Below are 24879 nucleotides of genomic sequence, written 5' to 3'. Positions count from 1 at the left end.
AAAAGGCCAGAAGTTTACAATGATGGACTTGTTATTATGGCATTAAATGACAGAGCTCCGTAACATCATTATGTAGAACCAAGAAAACAATTTTAAGACATTGCATTCTCAAATGTATTCCTTAGTTTGACATTCCACTGCAAGATTTAATCTGTGTTGAGGCACCTGTGAAAGGGATCTTAAAAAGGAAAGACTCCTGCTACAGAAAGTAGAGATTTGTAGTAACATGGGAATTGCCATACTGGATCAGACATTGTCACACCTCATCTAATTCAGCACCAACAGTGGCCAGTACCAGATGCTTCAGAGGAAGGTTTAAGACCCTTGCAGTGGTAGATGTGGGGTAATATGCCCCCCATTAGATCTTATTCTGGTGTCTAACAATTAGAGATTTGCTTGCCCTGAAGCAAGAGATTCAATATCCTCTCAAAAAAATTTATAATAATGACTACTCTGGATATACATATAAACATTCAATCTTTTCTGAATTTGCTAAATTCTTAGCCTCAGTGACTTTCTGTGGAAATGAGTTCTACAGTCTAATTACAGGTTGCATGTAAATTATTTCCTTTTGTCGGTTTTGAATTTCTCATCCTTCAGTTTCATTAAATATCTTTTTGAATTATGGACAGGAGAAGTAAAGTTCCTGATCTACATACTTTGTGTCACTCATAAAGCAAGGAAAGCAATCAGGAACTGTCAGCATGGATTCACCAAGGGCAAGTCATGCCTGAGTAACCTACTTGTCTTCTATGATAACTGCCTTTGTGGATGAGGGAAAAGCAGTGGACTTGTTATTTCTTGACTTTAGCAAAGCTTTTGATATGGTCTCCAGCAAGTTAAAGAAGTATGGGCTGGATGAATGGACTATAACAGGGCGGGCAATGGCCTGAGGGCCGCATCAGGTTTCGGAAATTGTATGGAGGGCGGTTAGGGGAGGGGGTCTTAGCCCAGCCCCCACCCCTATATGCCCCCCCCGGGCTCCTGCCCCATTCAGCCCCCCTGTGTTCCCTGACAACCCCTGCCCCATCCATCCCCCTGCTCCCTGTCCCCTGACCGCCGCCAGAACCCCTGCCTTCCCCACACTGCCCCATCCAACCCCTCCTCTCATTCCTGATAGCCTCCCCCAGGACCTCTGTCCCCATTCAACCCCCTTGTTCCTAACCCTCTGACCACCCCAACCTGTATCCACACCCCCGCCCCCTGACCACCCCCCTGAACTCTTCTGCCTTCTATCCAACAACCCTGCTCCCTGCCCCCTTACCGTGCTGCCTGGAGCACCAGTGGCTTGTGGTGCTACAGCCGTGCCACCCAGCTGGAGCCTGCCAGGCCGCTGCCACCGCGCAGCACAGAGCATCAGGTCAGGCTGGGCTCTGCAGCTGCACTGCCCCAAGAAGCTCGCAGCCCCACCCCCCAGATCACTGCACCAGCGGCAGAGCAAGCTGAAGCTGCAGGGGAGGGGGAACAGCAGGGAAAGGGCTGGGGGTAGCCTCCTGGGCCAGGAACTCAAGGGCCAGGCAGAAGGGTCCCATGGGCCGAATGTGGCCTGCGGGCCATAGTTTGCCCACCTCTGAACTATAATATCAGGTGGATAGAAAGCTGGCTAGATCGTTGTGCTCAACAGGTAGTGATCAATGGCTCCATGTCTAGCTGGCAGCTGGTATCAAGCAGAGTGCCCCAAGGGTCAGTTTTGTTCAATATCTTCATTAACGATCTGGAGGACGTTGTGGACTGCACCCTCAGCAAGTTGGAGGATGACACTAAACTGGGAGAAGTGATAGATATGCTGGAGGGTAGAGATGGATACAAAGGGACCTAGACAAATTGGAGGATTGGACCAAAAGAAATCTGATGAGGTTCAACAAGGACAAGTGCAGAGTCCTGCACTTAGGAAGGAAGAATCCCATGCACTCCTACAGACTAGGGACCAACTGGCTAGGAAGCAGTTCTGCAGAAAAGGACCTAGGGGTTACAGTGGATGAGAAGCTGGATATGACTCAACCGTGTGCCCTTGTTGCGAAGAAGGCTAATGGTATTTTGGGCTGCATAAGTAGAAGCACTGTCAGCAGATTGAGGGATGTGATCATTCCCCTCTATTTGGCATTGGTGAGGCCTCATCCAGAGTAGTGTGTTCAGTTTTGGGCCCCACACTACAAGGAGGATGTGGGAAAATTGGAAAGAGTCCAGTGGAGGGCAACAAAAATTATTAGGGGGTTGGAGCACATGATTTACAAGGAGAGGCTGAGGGAACTGGGATTAGTCAGTCTGCAGAAGAGAAGAATATGAGGGGGATTTGATAGCTGCTTTCAACTATCTGAAAAGGGGTTCCAAAGTAGATAGATCGAGACTGTTCTCAGTGGTACCAGATGACAGAACAAAGAGCAATGGTCTCAAGTTGCAGGGGGGAGGCGGGGTTTAGATTGGATATTAGGAAAAACTTTTTCACTAGGAGGGTGAAGCAGCACTGGAATGCGTTACCTAGGGAGGCGGTGGAATCTCCTTTCTTAGGAGTTTTTAAGGTCAGGCTTGACAAAGCCTTGGCTGGGATGATTTAATTGGGGAATTCAACCCCCTGCTCAAAGCAGGACCTGACTAGATGATCTCCTGAAGTCCCTTCTAACCCTGATAATCTAAGATTCATTATTTTAGATTTTCTTCTTCATATTCCCTCTTACATCTCACAACCCCATTCTTTTCAGTACCTCTCCATATGAGAGTTTTTCCATGGCCCTGATCATTCTTGCTTCCCTTTTCTATTGTCTTGCCCCCACCCCAAATCCTGCAATATCTTTCTTGATGACATATCTCCCCTCACTATGATTAATTTTCACTTGACTCTTAAATAATTCACTAACTTTGTGGTTTTGGGTTTTTTTAAATCTAAAATTGATGTTTTTGCTGAGTTGTAGGAAAAAGGCCCATCAAAGAAGAAATCAAGATGCAACCTTAATGCTTCTGACTGGCACACTTCAATAATTATGGAGATATTGGTCCATCTCAACAGTTAAGTGTGACCTCCATTTTGCACTGACAGCAGGGAGTCAACCTCTTTGTTTTGATGAAAATGTATATCCTCCCCAAACTTACAGCAAATACTCACTGACTACAGAATGGAGTTTTCTGAGAACTGACAAACAAGTTCAAATTACCGTATATACTCATTCATAAGCTGAATTTTTTTAGTAAAAAAGGGGAAGCACCAGAGAAGGGGATCGGCTTATGAACGGGTATAGAGAGGGAGAGGTGGGACACAGCCGCTCCCCCAACAGAGAGAGCAAGGATAGGCAGCACAGCCAGCAGAGACAGAAGGGAAGAGGCAGGGCCAGAGTGTCTCCACTTCTGGCCACATTGCTCTCCCCTTGGCCCGTTAGAGCAGGCCACGGCTGCGCTGCCCAGCCTGCAGGAGCAGCTCCAGCCAGGCCACAGATATCCTCCCCTGGACCTCCCCAGATAAGGTGGGAAGGGATGGGATGGGGGGGGGCGGGGAGGAAGGGAGGTCCCAGGCTAGGGGTGGGGTCTTGTGAGGGGTGGTCACAGGGGTTACTCCTCTGACTGCCAGACCCGACCCCCCCACCCCAAAAAAATTTCCCCACCAGTTGCTGCCCCAGACCATCAGGGTAAGCCGCTGGTATGCCGGGACACTTTGTTTACTTAGGTTTACCTCCGTGCCTGCGGATGATCGAGGTAAACAAACCATCTCAGCCCACCAGCGGCTTATCCTGATGGCCCGGCAGCCAAAGTTTGCTGATCCCTGAATTATAGGGCTGGCTTATGAATAGGTTATAAAAATTTTCCATTTTTACTTATCCAGCGAGGGGATGGGGGGGGGGGTTGTCAGCTTATAAACAAACTGGCCTATGATTGAGTATATAAGGCAATTTTTAAAAAGGACTCTAAACAATTTAGCATCTTGTCAGTATTTTCCTTGTCCTGATGATCTGAATATTGGAACAATATTAATTCTTCTCCATAGTTAAAATTCATAAAAATCGTATGATCAGATTATTTTTGAACAAATTAGATTGTAATTAAGTTTATTAACAATTGTTATAATTAGATTGACCCTGTTTGTAGCCTAACATCTCAGGTAATTTAAGAGGGGCCACTGTAACTTCAAACAAACACTGACTCAAACAACCACCATCTATACTCTAATTCTCATGCAACAACTTTACTGGGGTTGTAAGTAAATCAGCGGCATGAGGGAGACAGACCACATTCCAAGAGTAGATGGTAGATTATATGCCCAATTGTCTCTGCTCTCTTAGGGTATGTCTACACATGGATAAAAACCGAAAGAGTGGTCAAGCAATTGACTATACAATTTATCAACAAAATGGAACAACTATCAATGTTGGTCTGTGTTCCTGCGTCCACCAGTTACTTCATTTACTTATTTATTCATGAAAATACAATAAATTTAATTGATGTTCCTTTTACACTCCTCGTCTTCCTCCTTTACCTTTGAGCAACCATTTGTCAGCATGTCAGGTTCCAGATATCACTGGTATCTGGGAGCTATTTGTTCCCCAGCTTTCCATTTTCCACCAATACACAGATGAACATTAAAATACATTTCACGAGCAGCATTGTTCATTTTCAGCAACAGTGAGTCAAAAGTAAGTGGCTTTGCTTCATTTCATTTGCGACAAAGAAATAACAGCACCATCCTCAAGTGGGGGGGAATTAGTTCCCTGCTGTGTCTGGGACAAACTCCATGAGACCATACACTCATATGGCATGCTGCAGTACAGAACTTGTAATAACTTGGGGAGGAAGGAGAGAAGAGGAAGAGAAAGTCTTTTGGCAACTGCTCAGTTATTTCGCTGAAGGTGTGCTATTATGAAGTTTTCATTTCATGGTTAAGTTACTGTCAGTCTACAAATTGAAAACCTGTCTAAAATAATTGCAAGTACTTCCCATACTAATGATACGCAGGAAAGAATTTGTCTTTTCAGTCCACCGTTTGGCATCAGAAGTTGAACAGTGATCATCAGTTTTCAGGAATATGTAGTTTGAGTTTCTCTTTTAAAAGCAAGTAAATTAAACAGTTCAAAGGAACAATATTTATTAATTGTAAATCTCTCTAAAATCTGTCACTACTGCTGTAAGACAGCCTTCCTCCATGTCTCCCAGAGCAGATAAATTTTATCTTATTAAATAAAAACTGGATTTTTTAAATTTAAATTAAATAGTTTTTTAAATATACCTATTTAAAATTTGGAAAAAAAACATACAACTTAATTTAAATTAAATGCAAAAAAATTTTTAATATATTGTAATTTTAGGCCTTAACATAGGCTGTCAATTTCAATTTTAATTTTAAAGACAGTCAAACCACTGAAATGAAAGTCACTGGCTAAGCTAAGCACCTGGAACCACAATCTGTTGAACTGCTAAACTAGCTTTTGACAGCAATAGCCTCTTCTGCAGATACAGAAAGAATATTTTCTTTATTTCAGTTTATTCAACTAGTTAAGTTCAATGACTAACTCATGCAAAGTTAAGAAACTAATTGAGAGTTGGAAAAAGCAGGAAAGCTTGTTCTCCTCTTTAACTCTATGACTAAAACATAAGTGTGAGAGGATAAGATCTACTAGTTCTAAAATCTTGAAGGACATGGTAACCAAAACCCAGTTAATTAACTACAGATAATATCTCTTTCCTTTAAGAAATCGGTTAGTTTTAAAAGGGAAAATATGTATGGATAAGTTTCTTAAAAAACTGTTTTCTTATGTATCCATCACATTTAAGATAGTATTATTTTTTAATATAATAGCATTTTTTAATTTGTGTACATGCATTTTAATTGAATTTGAATTTCCATCCAAATGGAGCTTGGTACAAATTGCAAGTAAAAAATTAGTTATCTAGTAAATAAGGAATACATCATCATTCACCATTTTCTAACATGATATAAAATTGAAAAACTAAGAATCTGAATAAATGTAAATTAAGATATAGAACAGCTTAAATAAATGTGTACATTAACTCCTCATTTAAAGTCGTCCCGGTTAACGTTGTTTCATTATGTTGCTAATCAATTAGAGAACATGCTCGTTTAAAGTTGTGCAATGCTCCCTTATAATGTTGTTTGGCAGCCGCCTGCTTTGTCCACTGCTTGCAGAAAGAGCACCTCGTTGAAGCTAGGAACTAGGGTGGACCGGCAGCTCCCCCATTAGCTCCCTGCTCCCCTAAGTTCCCTATGCTATCAATTGCCCACAGTTCAGCTGTCCCTCCCCCCACTGCCATGTGCTGCTCCTGCCCTCTGCCTTGGAGCTGCTCCCAGGAACCTCCTGCTTGCTGTGCAGGAGGGGGTGGGGGGGGAAGAAGGGGGGGGGAAGGGCTGCTAACGTTAGGGTGTTCCCCTCCCTTCTGCTCCTGTCTCCCCCCCGCTTACCCCATCTCCATGGGGTGGGGGAGAGAAATGGGATGAAGGGAACTTGCTAGCAGTAGCTGCTGTCTCAACTTGCTTAAAAAAGGCAACGTACTTAGAGTGCGGTCAGTGTACTTAAAAGGGCAATGCGCATCTCTCTCGTGTCTGTCTGCCATGCTGTCTTCCTCTCCCTCCATTTGTGCTGCCTTGTAAAGTGTGAGGCTACAACAGCAACAACGTTAACTCTTGAAGGCTCAGCTGTTCTAGTTCATCATTTAGCAGTAAGACATTCCCTGGGAAATATCCCACCCTCTGACTTCAGCACCTCAACCAAGGTTCACAATCATTGCTGTGTACAGTATTAAATTGTTTGTTTAAAATGTATACTGTGTGTATATAGAGACAGACCTAGTGAAAAAAGTTTCCCTGGAACCTAACCTCCCCCATTTGCATTAATTTTTTTGGGGAAATTGGATTTACTTAACATCGTTTTGCTTAAAGCCGCATTTTTCAGGAACATAACTACCACGTTAACCAAGGCATTACTGCATACAGTGTATCCTCAGAGAGAAAAGCACCAATTCTGGTGTGCAGGCTATATTTATCTGTAAAGCAACACGTTTTAATGGCTATCAATCAATGAGAATCAGCTATTCCTTAGAAAAATAACTTAGAAAGTACAACTGCAAAACATGATTAAAACATGTCTTAAATCAGGGGTGGGGAAAGTTTTTGGCCTGAGGGCCACATCAGGGAATACAAATTGTACAGAGGACCATGAACGCTCACAAAATTGTGTTTGGGATGTGGGAGGGGGTTTGGGCTCTAGGGTGAGGCTAGGGATGAGGAGTTTGGGGTGTAGGAGGGTGCTCTGGGCTGGAACCGAGGGCTTCAGAGGGCAGGAGAGGGATCAGGGTTGGGTAAGAGGTGTGGGAAAGGATGCAGCTTCTGGCTGGGGTGTGGGTGGGGATGAGGCGTTCGGGGTGCAGAAGGATGCTCTGGGCTAGGACTGAGGGGTTTGGAGAGCAGGACAGGTATCAGGGATAGGGCAGGGGTTGGAGCATGGGGAGAGGCTCAGGGTTGCAAGCTCCGAGTAGCGCTTACCTCAAATGGCTCCCGGAAGCAGTGGCATGTCCATTCTCTGACTCCTACGCAGAGGTGCCGCCAGGTGGCTCCGCACGCTGCTCCATCCACAGACACTACTCCTGCAGCTCCTATTGGAGCATGTAGGAGCCGGAGCGGGGCCATGCCACGGCTTCCAGGAGCCACATGGTGCAGCCCCCGACCCTATGCCCCAGCTGGAACACTGGAGCAGGGCCAAGCCGCGTTGTTCAGTCTTGGACCCAGCACCCCAGCCGGAGCGGGGCCGGGCTGCGTGGTGCGGCTTGCGGGCCAGCTTAAAATGGCTTGCGGGCCGTAGTTTGTCCACTCGTCTTAAATCAAGATTTCCTGCTGGGTTGATTTAAATCATGATTAAAATCTGATCTAAATCAAGCTACCCTGATGTCTCCTAATGCAAGCAAGTGATTCTTGTTGGTCCATTTTGGTTGTGAATTCACAGCAGGGATCATCACTTCCTATTTTGTATAGCACCAAGAACTTCCTAACATACAGCTTCTCACAATGACAAGCCATGCGAGTTACACAGACCATAGGGGTCACAATCCTTACATTATTCAGACATAAAACTAATTTGTGAATTAAAGTTGCTAGACTGCATAAAATGTCAACACAAATTGTAAAAAGGAAATAAGTAGTGATGCCATTCCACTCGTCAGCTTCTCCCTCACTTTTTAACCTCAACTGCATCTCTTCAGTACCCATAGCCCACACACCTCCATCCTCAACCTGAGCCACTCTCATACGCTCTTGAACTTTCCATCCACATTTATTCCAGCGGAAGTACTGGTACAGTACCAGTTCTCTGCTGCCATCATAGTTGTCTGTGCATGCCATGCACAGGAGGCAGCCAATAGAGCAGCAACATGCTTCTATCATGCTGACTGCCTTCATCCAAGGTGAAGAGGGCACACACATCATCCCACCTCCTGTAGAGTTGGAATAACAACCCCTTTAAGTGTCAAGGTGCTGACGTGCTTACTAAGGCAGATCGCCCCTACTCTGTGCCTGAGAAGGCTGCTCCTAAGGATCTCAGGCAGTATACCTTTGTGAATCCCACTCAGATGATGGTTTGGAACATATTCTAAATCATAAATTCTACACTATAATCAACTTAATTCTGGAATAAAAAATCAATATTATCTTACTATAGTTTGAATTACAAGTAATTACATCTGTTTATTAAAATTACTATTAGTACCTACTCCAGCAAACACCCCATCGAGCATCGTAGAGTGGACATAGTGAAGATGATGGAAGAATACTTCTCACAGGATAGTCCATACAAGTGTTTTTTGCATTACACCAAAGGCACTGCACAGGAGAGAAACAAAGACATATTACAACTACTGACCCTCAGACAGCTATTTACAAACAAGAGCCTCAATACTACAGTCCATGGACAGAATTTCAAATTAACTGAGTATAAATGCTGTGTCCTGTGATCTTGAAGAATGAAGCCCTACATGAATTATGGAAGCCCTGGTTGCAGTTCAATAGTTAGGGCTAAACTGAATTCATACTTAGAAAAAAAAACTTTCAAATAATGGTGTTAAATATGAAAAAAGAAAGTATATTCTCCCCATAAGTGTAGCACTTACTCTTCAAGTACTGAATGATCTAATATTTAAGTAATCTGTCAGTCTGAGTCAGAGTTGTACAATTCAAGGCCAGAACAGATCACTAGAGCATCTAGTCTGACCTGCTGCAAATCACAGGCTAAAACCACTACTCATACAATAAACTCAACAGAAATGGGACCAAAGTAAATGAGACCTACAAGAGACTAGACCAGGGAGACTGAGTGGTGGTGGGCAGTGGGGGAAGCATGAGGCCCTGCCCCATGGCCAAGCAGGCCACTCCACTTCAGTTTTTGTTAACACCTTCAAACACAGATGCCCATTCTGATACCCTATTTACCAATTTCTCTTTGCTGGCAGACAAAAGGGCCAGATCATCAGCATGTGTTAGTTTTCTGTTATGCCCTCCATTTATCATTCTTTCAAATGTCTGTCTCATTGCAAATGTTGTGTCTATAGTAACCCTTTCCTTTCTTATAGCTATGTTGCACCTCTCCTATATATTCCTGCTATTATTTTTTAACTACAAAATACCATTAAGATCTAATCATAATTGTATGGTTATTGAATAGTGTTGCTATGGGGCACAGTTAAGATTGTTTGGGTGCCTTAACTGTGCATTTCAATACCTTAATGTGTTTAGACTTCTTTTAAATTTAACTTCAACTCTGAATTTCCTGGGATTGCTGTAATTCCAACATGGCTATAAATGTTTCTTCCTCTTAAAGTACTGATTTGTATTCAGCCTTAATTCTAGTTTAATTTTTATCTGAGAATATAATATTGACACTAATTCAGAATTCCTTCACCACACAAATGAATCAACGAAGAAATGTAGAATGAGGTTTCAATAGACCTTTCCAGATCACATTTTAATAGGACCTACTCACTTCAGAAAGATTTTATCTAGAAACTATTAGTGATCCAATAGTACCACCAAAAAAATAGCTCTTGGAACCAAGATCTATTTTGCAGAGTATGCTGTTTTATTTCTCTTTCCAGGAGTCATGTTAGAAAGCCACATGCAGAAAATAAGTTCTGACATCAATGAGATTATCATTCTCTTGCAGGTGGTGACAGAGCAATTCATTATTTGTAGCTTGTGGTGCATGTTGCTTTGGTTCAAATAATCTTTCTGAAAAGGTGGGCACTTCATTTTACTAAGAACATCTAAACAAACAGAATGCTTTAGTTTCCCCAAAATGAGTATCTTTACAGGATCAGTTTTATACAAAGATGTTAAATGGTGCTTGTTTGTGTTGGCTGAACTATTTCTTATAACATGCAAGATAAACTGAATATATGAAGAACAGCCAGCCTAATATCAGCTTGACTGATAATTAGAGCCACCGCTAAACTGCTGCTGGCTGTAAGTAATAGCGTGGAAAGGTTAACTTTAGCACTTTCTGGAGACTGCCTATGTAACTGTTACAAATGCATGCAGCCTCAAGGGCAGAAGATTTGGTACGTGATAGAGCACAGGGTAAAATAAGTTATTTAGCAGATTTATTCTTGATGTCAAAATAGGAACTGCCTTACTATCGCTATTTTTTTTTTTTTTTTTAAAGAGAGCTACAAGACAACCAAATTTCACTAGTATTACGAAACACTTGTCAAATTCATGACAGTCTACACTTGAAAATATTTTGCTAGTCTATTTAGGCAGAGATTATAATCATAGTTTTCACTGTATTTTGATATTATTATAGGACTCAAATTAACATTGGAATCTGTTACTACAGACTCCAGATCTTACATGATGTCTAAGTGAGCTTGTGGCATCAGGCTGTACTCATTATCAGGATAATATCTTATTTGACTCCTGACAGAATCCTAGGGTGCAGAATTCATATTCCCCACATATTTGTGCACTCCATGAAGAAAAATACAAAAGAAATGGGGGGGAGGGGGGCGGGGAAACAGAGAAGAGGCACCTCTTCCCAGGCAGCATTCCAGTCCAGCCTGCCTGGAGCAACCTCAGAGATACAAATCACTGCAGGGGGAGGGGAGTTGGGCACGCGTGCCTGCTGGAGGGGCGGGAGGGGGGGCACGGAGACCATTGCTGTCAGGGGACAGGGCTGGGCATGTGTGCTTGCCAATAAGCGAGAGACACACTGTCCCTCTCACTTGCTACTGGGCAGGGGGGCTGTAGGTCTTTTTAATTATGCAGGAGGAAGGCTCTTTCCACAAGGCAGAAATGTGTAGTAATGTTCCTATTGTTAGTTAACTGTTCCCATTCTCAATCAATTCCCCAAGGAGCACAAAACCTAAAAGTTTTAAGGCCCCTACACTGCCAGAGTGATGTAAAGCCTTATAAATGACAGTAGGGGAATCAGCTAGGAAGATCCATGTGTTTTCACACTTTTTCCTATGCCAAAATGGCACAATTGGGTTAGATTGCAGCTCAGGACTCTTTTTTTTTTTCTAAATGGGTAAGAAAGAGAGACTTTGAGGGCAAATAAAACATTTACCAAGCAGTCAATAAAAGGTCAGGACAATCGGAAGCAAACACTTCCCAACACAAATACAGCCAGGTCCAGGACAATTATTAGCAAAACTGTGTAACTTTCATGTGTTTAAGTCTGAGCAATTTAAAATGACGTTCCAGTTTGGGGGGAGGGTTTGGCGTTCTGTAATGTAATTTAAATGAAAATCCAGGATTATAACTGGAATGCAGGGTATTAGTTACCAAGAATTTGTAACTTAAGTTTCATGCATTAAGGAAATTCTGAATAGTTATTGTAACTTTTTTCTATATTGCAGTTTAAATAAATTACCAAAACAACTGAAACAAATATGATTATGTTGCATTATTTTGACAGATAAAATATGTAGAATTTTGCAGAATTTAATTTTTTGACACAGAATCCCCCATGGAGTATCATCAAAGTAGAACAATTCTTAGTCTCATGAATGCAACAAAATGCTGCTTCTGCGATCTTCTATAATTAGAGCTACAGCATGCACTGTCACTGCTCTTCTAAAAAGCTGTGTGTAATTTATTAGTGTCATTTTGCTTTATTTTTAGTTTTTGTTTCTGCTACTACATCTGAAATTGATGTTAGTAATATAAACTTTAAGGACTAATTCTGGCCAAAACAATGTATGAGGGGAATAGTAAAGAGCCAATTTAAAAAAAAAATCCACTTTTCTCAAGTCTCTAGGGGAAAAAAATAAAAAAAAATTAGGCTTTTTTAAAAAAACAGGGAAAGAGGCAACATATATACACCCAAGCAAAAGATTTTAATATGCAATGTTAAGTAGTCTTGTCTGTATTATATCTTTTGTTTTGAAACTTCTTGTTCCAGTCACCATCAAGCCACCATGCATGCATATAAACAGGAAGAACAGAAGCCTCTTTTGGACTGCATCCAATGCCAGACATCCTACAGATGGTCTATCAAGAGGTACAGTGTTCAGCAGATAACATAACTGGTAAAGTTATAACCACAGCAAAAAGAATGCCATTAAGCCTCTCTTTTCAGAAGTCAATACAGAATGTTCAGTTACAAGATTTAAGGGCTCAGGCCATAATTTTTCAGATGTGGTACCTAGAATAAGGCACTTGAAGTCTACATTTAGGAACCTAAATAAAAGTGGCCTGATTTCTAAAATGCAGAGAACTCACAATGGAAGCTGCAACTGTTCCAGAAACTCTGAAGATGAGACCGCTTTTATTTAGGTGACAGAAGTTTGAATATTCTGATCTATATGGTAGGGATGGTAAAACACTAAACCAAGCAACTAAGTCAAGCTATATTAGGTCGACTCACACCCACCACAGTAATTACTGAAGTAATGCACGTCCACATAACAGTCCTTGGATCAGTGGTGGGCATACTCAGCAGGAGCACTTCCACTGACCTAAGAGGGGCAGTGTGGGGAGCTAAGAGCCTGGTCTCTTAGTTCCCTGCCAAGAGTCTGGCTGCCCCACAGGCTCCGGGCAGGTTGGGCTCCTCCCACACCCTGCTCTCATTCTCTGCCAGCAGAAGCCACCCAGCGTTTCTTGTCCTCCCGTTCCTTGCCAGGAGAAGGCCCCAGGGCTTCTTGCCCCAGGAGAGCGAGGCCCAGCTACCTCAGCTTCTCAGCCCGCCCCCAACTCGCTCCCTGCCAGGCTCCTGGCACAGAGTGGGTGTGGGGGTCCCCCCACCAGGCTTCTCACCCAAGCTCCAAGCTGGGAGCAGGGTCCAGCTACCCAGCTCTTCACGGAAGCAGGGGGCAGCTGTCAGGTTTTCTTGTCAATTTCACAGCTCTGTTGTGAAACTGATAAGACAGCCAGTGTACCAGATGGAGTGTCTACACAGGCACTGCATCACCCTAACTGCACCAACATAAGCCTTATCTCTCTCTTGGAGGGTGGAGTTCGGATATCAGTGTAGTAGGGCACTTACATCGGTGGGAGGAAGGCTGTAATGTAGACACTGATAATTACTGTGTAGTGTAGACAAGCCCTAAGATTTAGTAGAAACTTTTATCGTCTATTCCCCAAATGCTTATTTTCATTTTCTGCTGCCATCTATTTTCCTACCAAAATGAGCAGCTGGGTATTTTTCTACTTTGACAATTAAAAAAATCATTTCCAGTGATCCAATTCCTTTACATTACATACATAAATGCCAATGGTTTAGTTCTTTCTGCCTTTTATATTAGTTTTCTGCAAATCAGCTCAGTTAAGTCTAACCTCATCTCTCTAAGGTCAGCCCTGATGATATTAAGGCAGTCTCGCTGCATCATCCATCATTCTGTCATCAAAGGAAGTAATACACTGTCAATAGTTTGACAGATTTTTGAAGATAACATCTACATTCTCTTGGTGTCTTCAGCACCTCCCCCGTGGATATATTTTCTTATCCGTGCACCTGAGTAGTTCTCACTTGTGTTGATGGAAAGTGTGTATGAGGTGTGTGTGTCAGAAATACACCTATTAACATGCCAACATTTTAGTACTTACAAGCAGCATCTATTAAAAGAGAAAATACTGCAAAAAGCTTCTTATATATAGCCAAGCAGTGATAAGTGAATTCATCAGTAGTTACAAGCTCATCCTAGATCAGTGGTTCTCAAATCCAGTCCGCCGCTTGTTCAGGGAAAGCCCCTGGCAGGCTGGGCCGGTTTGTTTACCTGCTACGTCCGCAGGTTCAGCCGATCGCAGCTTCCACTCACCGCGGTTCGCTGCTCCAGGCCAATGGGGGCTGTGGGAAGCGGCGCGGGCCGAGCGATGCGCTGGCCACTGCTTCCCGCAGCCCCCATTGTCCTGGGGCAGCGGCCAGTGGGAGCTGCGATTGGCCGAATCTGCGGATGCGGCAGGTAAACAAACCTGCCTGGCCCGCTAGGGGCTTTCCCTGAACAAGCGTCAGACCAGCTTTGAGAACCACTGTCCTAGATGACTCATATTTACCTTCTCCTGTCTTCTACGTCAAAGATGATGAGCACCTTTATTTATTGCTTTGCTAGTCTCATGTTGAGCTAGTGGAGGGTTAATAGCGCACACAGTGAACAACTATGCAGTACAGAGAGAATCAGCATATTTCATCTTATTGTTTTAAAATTTGCTGTCACAAGGCTAATTGAGACTAAATGAAATGACCCATTACAACAAAACAACAACATGTGGGAAAACACAAGACTGTTTATTTTTCTTAGTGAAAAGATGTTTTACAATAATTCCTACTTTTTCATTAGCTGGATGAACAAGTAATGCTTTCTACGATGCTGGCAAATCAGTTTTGGCCAGAACTGGCACTTGAAGGCTTTAGCTAAGAACTGACAAACTCACCGCTGGAAGCCAAACCAGCTCACCTATACGTTAGTATTGTTCAAAATAATATTAGTCTTATAATAATGTATTTAGTGTTTAGGCGCTATAAAATGCTTGTAAGTTACTGCATGAAGTAATCTCACTTGCAATGTCCATTTTCCCTGCTACAAAAATAATATGTAAACTTTGCTTTACAACTCTGAAAACATTTGCACTGAGCTTGTGAACCCAGGCATGGGAATGATTCCCCCACCCATTCAGGAGACTTATCAAGATTAAAACAGGCCATTAAGGAACATTGCAACACAAGAATAGGTGAATGGCCTTACTGAATCTTGGAAATGCAACGTGCAAGGGAGCTCATCTCATAGACTGGAAGACTAAATGAGAAAGATAAAGGGTCATAAGAGAATTTTCAGGTCTTCGCTGTTTGCATTCTCACAGGGCCATAGACTCTAAACTGAACCAAGAGATCCTCCAGGGTTATCCCTGGATTTGCCAAAACACATTGTGAATTGACAGATCACTACAACTCTCACTTTTAGGATTTAGACTGCAACTCATTTGTGTATATGTTTGTTTGCTTTAACCTGTAAATAATTCCCTTTTTCCTAGTTAATAAATCTTTAGATAGCTTAGTACAGGACTGGCTACAGGCAGTGTCTTTGGTGGAAGATCTAGGGTACCAATTGATCTGGAGTAAGTAACTAGTCTCTTGGGACTGGAAGCAACCTGAATATTTTGTGATATTAAGTGACCATTTATCACTAAGTCCAGCTTGCCTGAGTGGGAAGACAGACTGGAGAGCCTAAGGGGACTGTCTGTGACTCTACAACAAGACCGATATAGTGATCCAGGAGTTCACATTTGTTACTGTGCTGGTGAAATCTAATTATAAAACATATCACCAATCTGGGGTGTCTACACTGCTTTTGACAGTCTGCTCTGAGGTAGGCACACAGCATGACTCTTTCTAATGACTTATACTGTTTTGCTATCTTCTTTCCCACTCCCCTCTGAGCCTGTGCAGCACAGCTAAGGAGTCAGCTGTAGTAAGACATTTCAGCATCTTCTCATTAAACGTAAGCATCACCAGATTCTCTGACCCCAAAGTAGTAGAAAAAATGACAAAACTTACTGAAACATTTTTTAGACATTCTTCACAGGACTTGAAGGAGAAATTAGAACATGCTAGAAAAAAAAGAATATCAACGTTATAAACTTTTTTGATCAATAGTGTCAAATAATATAACTTTTTAATCACAGCACGTATACACAAAAATGTAATCTCATCTACCAAACACAACGCTACCTCGACATAACGCCACCTGATATAACACGAATTCGGATATAATATGGTAAAGCAGTGCTTTGGGGAGCGGGGCTGCGCATTCTGGTGGATCAAAGCAAGTTCAATATAATGCGGTTTCACCTATAACGCGGTAAGATTTTTTGGCTCCCAAGGACTGCGTTATATCAAGGTAGAGGTGTACATGCAAAGAAACAGTGAGTTTGCTTCTTTATTTTAAATCAAAGCTTTTATTTCCACTAGTATTTTAACAAGTAAAACAACACCGAACACCCAATTTCACCTCCACACTGTTTAGGAAAAAAGTTATGCTGATGCCTGGCTCTAATTCGCAAAAGGACGATCAGTGAAAGAGGACTGTTCTCTGTAAAATGATTACGGAAGACTTAACCCGTGACCCACGAGTTTTGAGCCTGCCTACATCTTTGCTGAAATTCTAAATCTCTTGCCATTCAATTTGAAGGAAACTCTGAGCTCTGCAGCTTTGGAAGTAGAAGCCAAGCAATGCCTAACCCGGATTTAGTATCAAATTTTCCTCCTTTCCATAAAAAAAGTCTCAAGAACTTTTTTAAAAGGTTTAAAAAAATAAAGCTTCATGACAGGCATGTTCTCATTATAAGAGGAAAAAAAACTTCTGAAGACAGGAGACCAAATTACTTAGCAAAAAGCTCAACGAGAACGGTTAAGGGATGTTTTAAAAGCCCCATGAAATAAGAAGAGTTAATCTATATTTTAGTTAGGTTTTACAATGAAAAAAGTATCTTCAAGCACAGAATACCCATTGTTGTTCATATTGCCTGAGGATGATTACAGCTGTAACTACACCACTACCCCGATATAACACAACCCAATGTAACACGAATTCGGACATAACTCAGTAAAGAAGTGCTATGGGGGGCGGGGCTGCGCACTCCAGCGGATCAAAGTAAGTTCGATATAATGCGGTTTCACCTATAAAGCGGTAAGATTTTTTGGCTCCTGAGGACAGCGTTATATTGGAGTAGAGGTGTAGTACCTATTTTTCAGTGGCAGGTAACAGGATGCAACTTGTTTTAATCATTACAGAAAAAGTTTAGAGGTTACTGTTTGTGAAAAGCCATCCTGACAGCCCTGGAGTCTGGGCCTTCATCCACCGCACAGATAGAATAATTTCTTCTCACTGGTCCAATGAGATGCCTCAGTCCTTACCTAAATGGACCACGTTTAGAGACTAAAAGATAGTTCAGTCTGCTTGCCCAACCAATCCTTGATTTTCTAGCTACTCTGCCAAAAGGCATTCCAATTGTAACTTTTTGTGTGCAGATACCTAGAAACTGGTATGACACCACCAATTCATTTCACACAGGCAACAAATAGCAAGTCATCAGATGGTAATGACTTTTGGACAGGTATACAGGTCTACTTTTACACAGCCATCCATTAGTCATAAATAGATAAGAAATTTTTTAAGTCTACAAAAATTGTCAAAGAGCTTACTTAGTGTTTTTTTCTAAGACGTCTAGACGATATTTAAACCCCTACATTTCATAATTCATTGTCCTGCTGCTTTGACATTAATTCTTAGCATATAACAAATTTGTGCTTTATTTACTGGTATATTCAGATTAATAAATTAAATTAATAAATTTAAATCCCCTCCCCCCCCACACACACTGATTAGTTCACATTGTATCAAGAAGTAGCCAATCCAATGAAGACTCAAATTCTAACAGTATGGCCAACACACCAACCTTAAGCAAAAAATAAAAATAAAAATTTAGAAAAAAAAATGAAGGCTTTGGAGCAGAGCCTGGAGCTGGCGTGCAAAGCAGCTCTGGAGCAGTGGAGCTGCAGGTTTTTGTCTGGAACTGGAGTGGAGCCGGAGCACAGCTCCAAAGCCCTGGAAAAATTCATAAAGCCTATAGCAAATATTCCTTAACTCTGTAAATTTAAGTTTTCAGTAATGTTATGCCACATGGGCAAAAAAACATCCACCATGATCAGAGCTAGAAAACTCAAATTTCTAAATGAAGTTCAGGAAATTGGTTCATTCAGTGCACTGGTATTGTCAGAAAGGGATGGGAATACCAGGGATTTTTAAATTTTCTTTTAAATGGATGACCTTTTATAATTGAAGTCATTCAAAGTAAAAATAAAGTGAAAACCCACAAGAACTACATCAAGAAAGTAAACAGGGTGCAGGACCAGTTCAACTCAGTGAAATTTCACAGGCTCTTGAGAAGATCTGGTCGACAACCTAAAACCTTGCATGCTCTTTGAAGGATTTGGGCCAATAACGTAAAGAAATCATTCGTTCTATTTATAAAAATAAACAGCACCTATATAAAAGCTCTAATGCTAAATATTAAAAATTCCGCAATCAGAATGTACACTTCAGTCAGCATCACTCCTCTTACAAAGTAGCAGTTCACAATTTATAAACACCCCACTACACCAGACCCCCTATTCTGTATGATCAAAATGATTACAGGAAAAAAAACACTTGACATTCTAAAATATTTTATTTATTGTTGCTACAACACCTAAGATTACTGTAAGTGAAAGATTGGAGAAATATATTTTCTAATTTTCATTTTGTTTTACTCTGTGCACTTTACAGCACAGCTTACAGCTGTTTTCACTATTTGCTTTGCAGTCAGGTACAGCTTTCTCTTCCCTGTCTGTGTTCGTCTTTCAAACAGCAACAGTGGAGAGGGAACAACACATTTTTAAATATAGGAAAATGAAATCAAAACCAAATATTGGTAGGCAGATTCAGAAGTCAGTCTAGTACTTGGAAACTACTTTCAAGTCTTTTTAACACAACTGGATTTCAAGTTACCAATGTTCCCATAAAATTTCAAGATTCTAAGGCCTTACTTTTACTAGGAAAAAGAGGTATTTTTAACACACATTAAAAATCAAAACTTGCCTTTTCTACAGTTTTTGTATTGGGTTGGTTATTTCAGGTAGGATTGTGATTTTTTTTTAACCCCAATAGTTATATCAGTACAACCTTGCATGGAAACAGTTGCATCAGTATAAAGGTGCCTGATAAGTAGTGGTAAATAATTAAGACATCAAGTCCTTGATTCAGAATGATCTGGATGGCTTGATAAACTGGGTGCAAGCAAACAACATGCATTTTAATATGGCTACATGTAGATTTATACACGTACAAAGAATGTAGTCTACACTTACAACAAGGGGGACTCTATCCTGGGAAGATGTGACTGAAAAAGATTCAGAGATTGTGGTGGATAATCAGCGGAACATGAGCTCCCATTGTGATGCTGTAGCCAACTGAGTTAATGTGATTCTGGGATGCATAAACAGGGGACTCTTGAGTAGGAGTAGAGAGGATAGTTGGTCCAATGTGATCGCTGCTGGAGTATTGTATCTAGTTATGATGCCCACAGTACAGGAAGGATGTTGATAAATTGGAGAGTGTTCAGAGAAGAGCCATGACAATGACTGAGGGGTTAGAAAAAATGCCTTGCAGACAGACTCAAAGAACTCAATCTATTTTAACTAAGAGAAGTGACTTGATTACAATCTATAAGTATCTACATGGGGAACAAATATTTAATACTGTGCTCTTCAATCTAGCAGAGAAAGGAACAAAGGAATCTGAAACTAGACAAATTCAGCCTGGAAATAAGGTATACATTTTTTTTTTAAACAGTATGAGTAATTAACTACTGGGACAATTTACCATGGGTCATGGTGGATTCTCCATCATTGACAATTTTAAAATCAAAACAGGAATTATTTTAGGGAAGTTCTAGAGCCTGTTATACCAGAGGTGAGACTTGATGATCACAATGATCCCTTCTGGACCCAGAATCTATGAATCTCATACAGGATTAAGCTACCATGATATTAAGCATCCTTATGCCACTATAACTGCATCCACACTAGTGGGTTGTGGCACTTTAACTATACCAACACAGTTAAAGCTGTATAATTTTTCTACGTAGAAAAGCTGTAAGATTTTAATGTGTTAAAAATACATCTTTCCACCTCACCTAGACATGGCCTAAAAGGAGATGAAGAGCTGAATGTAACAAGTATACAATTCCCACAGTGCAAGTAATTAATGTTTAGTCAGATTTGCATTCTCAGAGTGCACTATTTTACAGAGGTGTTAGCTGCTCTGGCTCTTTTTGGTTCAGCCCTAATATTTTAGTAGCAAAATAAAAAAAAAGTTCACTTTTGTCACAATATGTTGATCAGCTGGTAGGGGGGAGGAAGAGAAAGAGAGGAAATTTAATATTCCTTTTCATGGAGAAATCTTTGTGGAAGACAGCTGGTCTACTAAGACTGAATCCTGAGTATTCATTACAATGTACATCTCACAATCTAATTTAACGAAAACCAACCATATAAACACATTTTCTTATAACATCTGTCAATAACTATTAAAGTTGAAGATATTTTTACCAAGAGCCTTCAATGGCCTGGCAAAGTTCTGGTGCCCAGAGGATAACTAGTATGGCAGCAGTCCATCAATCGAGAACACCTCAACTGTCCCTCTTTACAAAACCCATCCCTCACGTATACAGACAACACACGGATGATGTATTCTCTCACCCTTAAACCTTTTGAAAACTCTGCTGTTCTACCAAGCTGACCAGTACTAAACCAAGAATGAACGGCATGAGGATTTTAGCTAAAATGCAGGAATTTGTGACTCTACCACTAATCTCTTGGGGGCAGTCATTTTATTTGTCTAGCATACTTTCTCTGGAGCAGAGTCCCATCTCACAATAATAGTGCTGTACAAAAACACTTCATCTACGCTACGGGTTAGATCGACGTAAGACCTACAAAATGAAGTTGACCTGAGTTAGGTCAACCTACAGCCACTACAGTCAGTGGTGCCAAGTATCAGCGGAGTAGCCATGTTAGTCTGTATCCACAAAAACAATGAGGAGTCCGGTGGCACCTTAAAGACTAACAGATTTATTTGGGCATAAGCTTTTGTGGGTAAAAAAACCCCCTCTTCTTCAGATGCATCTGCATTGAGTAGTGCCCATCCTAACCAGGAGTGCTTCCACCAACTTAACTGTGGCAGCTACTGACAGGTGGAGTCCTCTCACTTCTGGACTTGTCAGTCCTGCACTGAGCTGGCAGTTGGAGATGTCCCCCCACTCCTCCTCCAAGGGGCGGACGGTCCAAGCCAGGGCAGATTGCACCCATGTAAATTTCTAGAGCAGAGCTTGGGAGGGGCTCCACCTGAGAGCGAACTTAGATCAACTTAATTCTGCAGTGTAGACAAGATGTGAAGCTATCTAGATAATCTGAAACCCTGGCATGGCGGTTACCAAAGAAAGAGTTAAAGAAAGTCCTAGGACAACCAGTTCCTGTTTCTCTGTTATGCTTTTGTCAGGTGCCTCCCTCTGGGTGAGTCACAGCAGGCGCATCTTGGGGAAAACCTCTGCCCCTAGGGTGCTTTAGGGCAGGTCTACACAGACACTAGAAACGTGCACGGGTGCAGTCGAGTCTCGTTTTCTCGACCTGTTCCCACTACCCTGCCCGTGCAGCGCACCAGGCGGGCTGGAGAACGGCCCGCTACTGAGGGCTGGAAACTGCGCCGGCCCTACACGCACCCAGGCACGTAGTGCGGGGGGGAGGAGAGCCCGCAACCTCTGTGCCCCCTCCAGAGCCCAGCCCCGCGGCGCCCCCTGGTCCAGCCGCCTCTACAGCCCCCGACTCTACCGGTGCCCCCCACACTCCTAAAGCCGGGGCGCCCCCCACAGCCCCAGACGCCCGCAGCCCCCAAAGCCTAACCGCGGAGCGCCTCGGCCTCGCCCAGCCACGGGCCGGGCCCCGTCCCTCCTCACCCGGTACAGCCGGGTCTCCCGGGCCCGTTCCCGCCCCCGGGCGGATGAGGGTCAGGCCGGGCAGCCAGAGCGCGCAGAGCCGCATCGCGTCCATCACTGCCAGACCGGGAGCTCCGCTGACTGCGGGACCGCAGCCTACACGCCGCCTCCTTTCACCGCGCGCAGCGAACCCCACCCCGCCCGCCTCCTGCGCAGACGCAATGCCAGCCGCGGGGCCGAGCCGGGTCCAGCGGCCTCTAGTGGCGGCCAGCGGCTCTGCTGCTTTCGTTCCCGCCCCCCGGCAGTTCCACTGCGTCTGGCTAGGCTAGAACCCGGGGCTTTGTCCTCGTTTCCCTGCCCTGTGGTGAGGCTCCCCCATGTCATTCCCTCCCCTAGGATGGCTCAGTCTGTCTTTCCATCCTCTTTGCCCTTAGTCCCCTCTTTTCCTCCTCCCTGCCCGTCCCCGCGTGGCCTTCGGGCTTCTCTTTGCTTAAACGGTGAGCTGGAGTTAGCACGCAAGTGACTGCCCTGGCGCTAGCCTAGCTCCCGGGAGACGGACCACCCACTGCAGAACAGCCCTGGAGTCACACACAGTCACTGGCTTAGCGCAGTGATCACATTAGCTGCTGATTTGCTGTGATTCGAGAGCTATTGCACCCCCACTAGGTTACTAACTCTAGCATCAGAGTCCCTTGGTAACCTGTTCCAATGGTTAATTACCTTCACGGGACGCCTTATTCCAATCTGAGTTTTTTTAACTTAAACCCCAGTCACTGGATATTGTTGTTCCTTTGTCCCCTAGTTAGAACCTCTTAATATCAGACATGTTTTCTTAGTGTACAGTGTGTAACCTGGAGGGTTCTTAGTCTTATTTGACAAGCTAAATAGATATCATATACTGCATAATGAGAGTAAATTAAAAAAAAATCTTGTCTATATTCTTTTGAGAAACTTATTTGACTATCTAAAAGTTAGCCCAAAACATTACATGAAAAACTGTTTCTAAGGGTATGTCTACACTACAAAATTAGGTTGATTTAATAGAAGTCAATTTTTTAGAAATTGATTTGATACAGTTGATTGTGTGTGTCCCCATTAAGTGCATTAAGTCGGCAGTGTGTGTGCACAGTACCGAGGCTAGCATCGACTTTTGGAGCGTTGCACTGTGGTAGCTATCCCACAGTTCCCGCAGTCTCCATCGCCCATTGGAATTCTGGGTTGAGCTCCCAATGCCTGATGGGGCAAAAACATTGTTGCGGGTGGTTCTGGGTACATGTCATCAGGCCCTTCTTGCTCCCTCCTTCCCTCCATGAAAGCAATGGCAAAAAATCATTTCTCACTTTTTTTCCTGGGTTACCTGTGCAGATAACACACCATGGCAAGCATGGAGCCCGCTCAGCTCACTGTCACCGTAAGTCTCCTGGATGCTGCTGGCAGACACGGTATTGCAGTGCTACATAGCAGCATCTCCTTGCCTTGCCTTGCGGATGGTACAATATGACTGCTAGCCGTTGTCATCGTTATCGTCCTGTGGGTGCTCCTGGCCAACCTTGATTAGATTGGTCGGGGGCGCCTGGATAAAGATGTGAATGACTCCAGGTCATTCTCTTCTTTAAGTTTCGTCTAATGGAGATTCAGTCCTGCCTGGAATATCATGCCAGCTGGAGGCTTCTGCCTCAGGCTGCTCTCCCAGTCGGCAGCATCGCATGGTCACGCCTACCCCTTGCTCCCATGGCTCATGAAGCCTGGACAGTAGAAGGAGCAGTTCCACTATAGGCTGAGCAAGTGCAGAATGGTGGTAGAATGTGCCTTTGGACGTTTAAAAACTCGCTGGTGCAGTTTACTGACTCGGTTAGACCTCAGCGAAACCAATATTCCCATCATTATTACTGCTTGCGGTGTGCTCCACAATAACTATGAGAGTAAGGGGGAGATGTTTATGGCGGGATGGGAGTTTGAGACAAATTGCCTGGCCGCTGGTTACACGCAACCAGACACCAGGGCGGTTAGAAGAGCACAGCAGGGCATGCTGTGCATCAGAGAAGCTTTGAAAAGCAGTTTCAGGACTGGCCAGGCTACAGCGTGAGAGTTCTGTTTGTTTCTCCTTGATGAAAATCTGCCCCCTTGGTTCACTCTACTTCCTATAAGCCAATCGCCCTCCCCTCCCCCCTTTGATCTTTGCTTGCAGAGGCAATAAAGTCGTCGTTGTTTCAAATTCATGCATTCTTTATTAATTCACCACACAAATGGGGGGATAAGTGCCAAGGTAGCCCGGGAGGGGTGGGGGAGGAGGGAAGCACAGGGGTGGGGTAGTTGTAGGGGCACCTCCTAGAATGGCATGCAGCTCATCATAGAAGCGGTATGTCTGGTGCTCTGACCTGGAGCGGCCATTTGCCTCTCTGGTTCTTTGGTAGGCTTAACGTGGCACTGCTGCGGGTCCCTGTTATAACCTCTGTCCTTCATGACCTTGGAGATTTTTTCCAATATTCCGGCATTTTGTCTTTTGGAACGGATTTTGGAGAGCACAGATTCATCTCCCCATACAGCGATCAGATACAGTACTTCCCATTAGGTCCATGATGGAGCTCTTTTGCGATTCTGGGACTCCATGATCACCTGTGCTATCAGCTCGCTACGCTGACCAAACAGGAAATGAAATTCAAAAGTTCACCGGGCTTTTCCTGTCTACCTGGCCAGTGCAACTGAGTTGAGAATGCTGTCCAGAGTGGTCACAATGGAGCACTCTGGGATAGTTCTTGGAGGCCAATACCACCGAATTGCATCCACATTACCCCAAATTTGACCCAGCAGGGTCGATTTCAGTGCTAATCCCCTCATCAGGGAGGAGTAAAGAAATTGATGTTAAGAGCCCTTTAAGTCGACAAATATGGCTTCATCGTGTGGATGAGTGCAGGGTTTAATTGATCTAATGC

General features: G+C 43.2%; 1 protein-coding gene across 1 annotated transcript in view; it reads right to left on the bottom strand.

Moving 5' to 3' along the window:
- LOC127044599 (pituitary tumor-transforming gene 1 protein-interacting protein-like) overlaps positions 1-22142 on the bottom strand; it is a 54423-nt gene extending 32281 nt beyond the window's left edge. Inside the window, exons 1-3 of the mRNA XM_050939686.1 lie at positions 21968-22142; positions 15972-16024; positions 8701-8809 (exon numbers count right to left, since the gene is read on the bottom strand). Of these exons, the coding sequence (XP_050795643.1) occupies positions 8701-8809; positions 15972-16024; positions 21968-22061 (256 nt within the window). The 5' untranslated portion in view covers positions 22062-22142. The remainder of the gene's footprint in view (positions 1-8700; positions 8810-15971; positions 16025-21967) is intronic.
- Between the last annotated feature and the right edge of the window lie 2737 nt (positions 22143-24879).

This window comes from Gopherus flavomarginatus, chromosome 2 (assembly GCF_025201925.1).
Source record: "Gopherus flavomarginatus isolate rGopFla2 chromosome 2, rGopFla2.mat.asm, whole genome shotgun sequence".
NCBI classification, from domain to species: Eukaryota; Metazoa; Chordata; order Testudines; family Testudinidae; genus Gopherus; species Gopherus flavomarginatus.
This window is presented reverse-complemented; position numbering and strand designations above follow the sequence as displayed.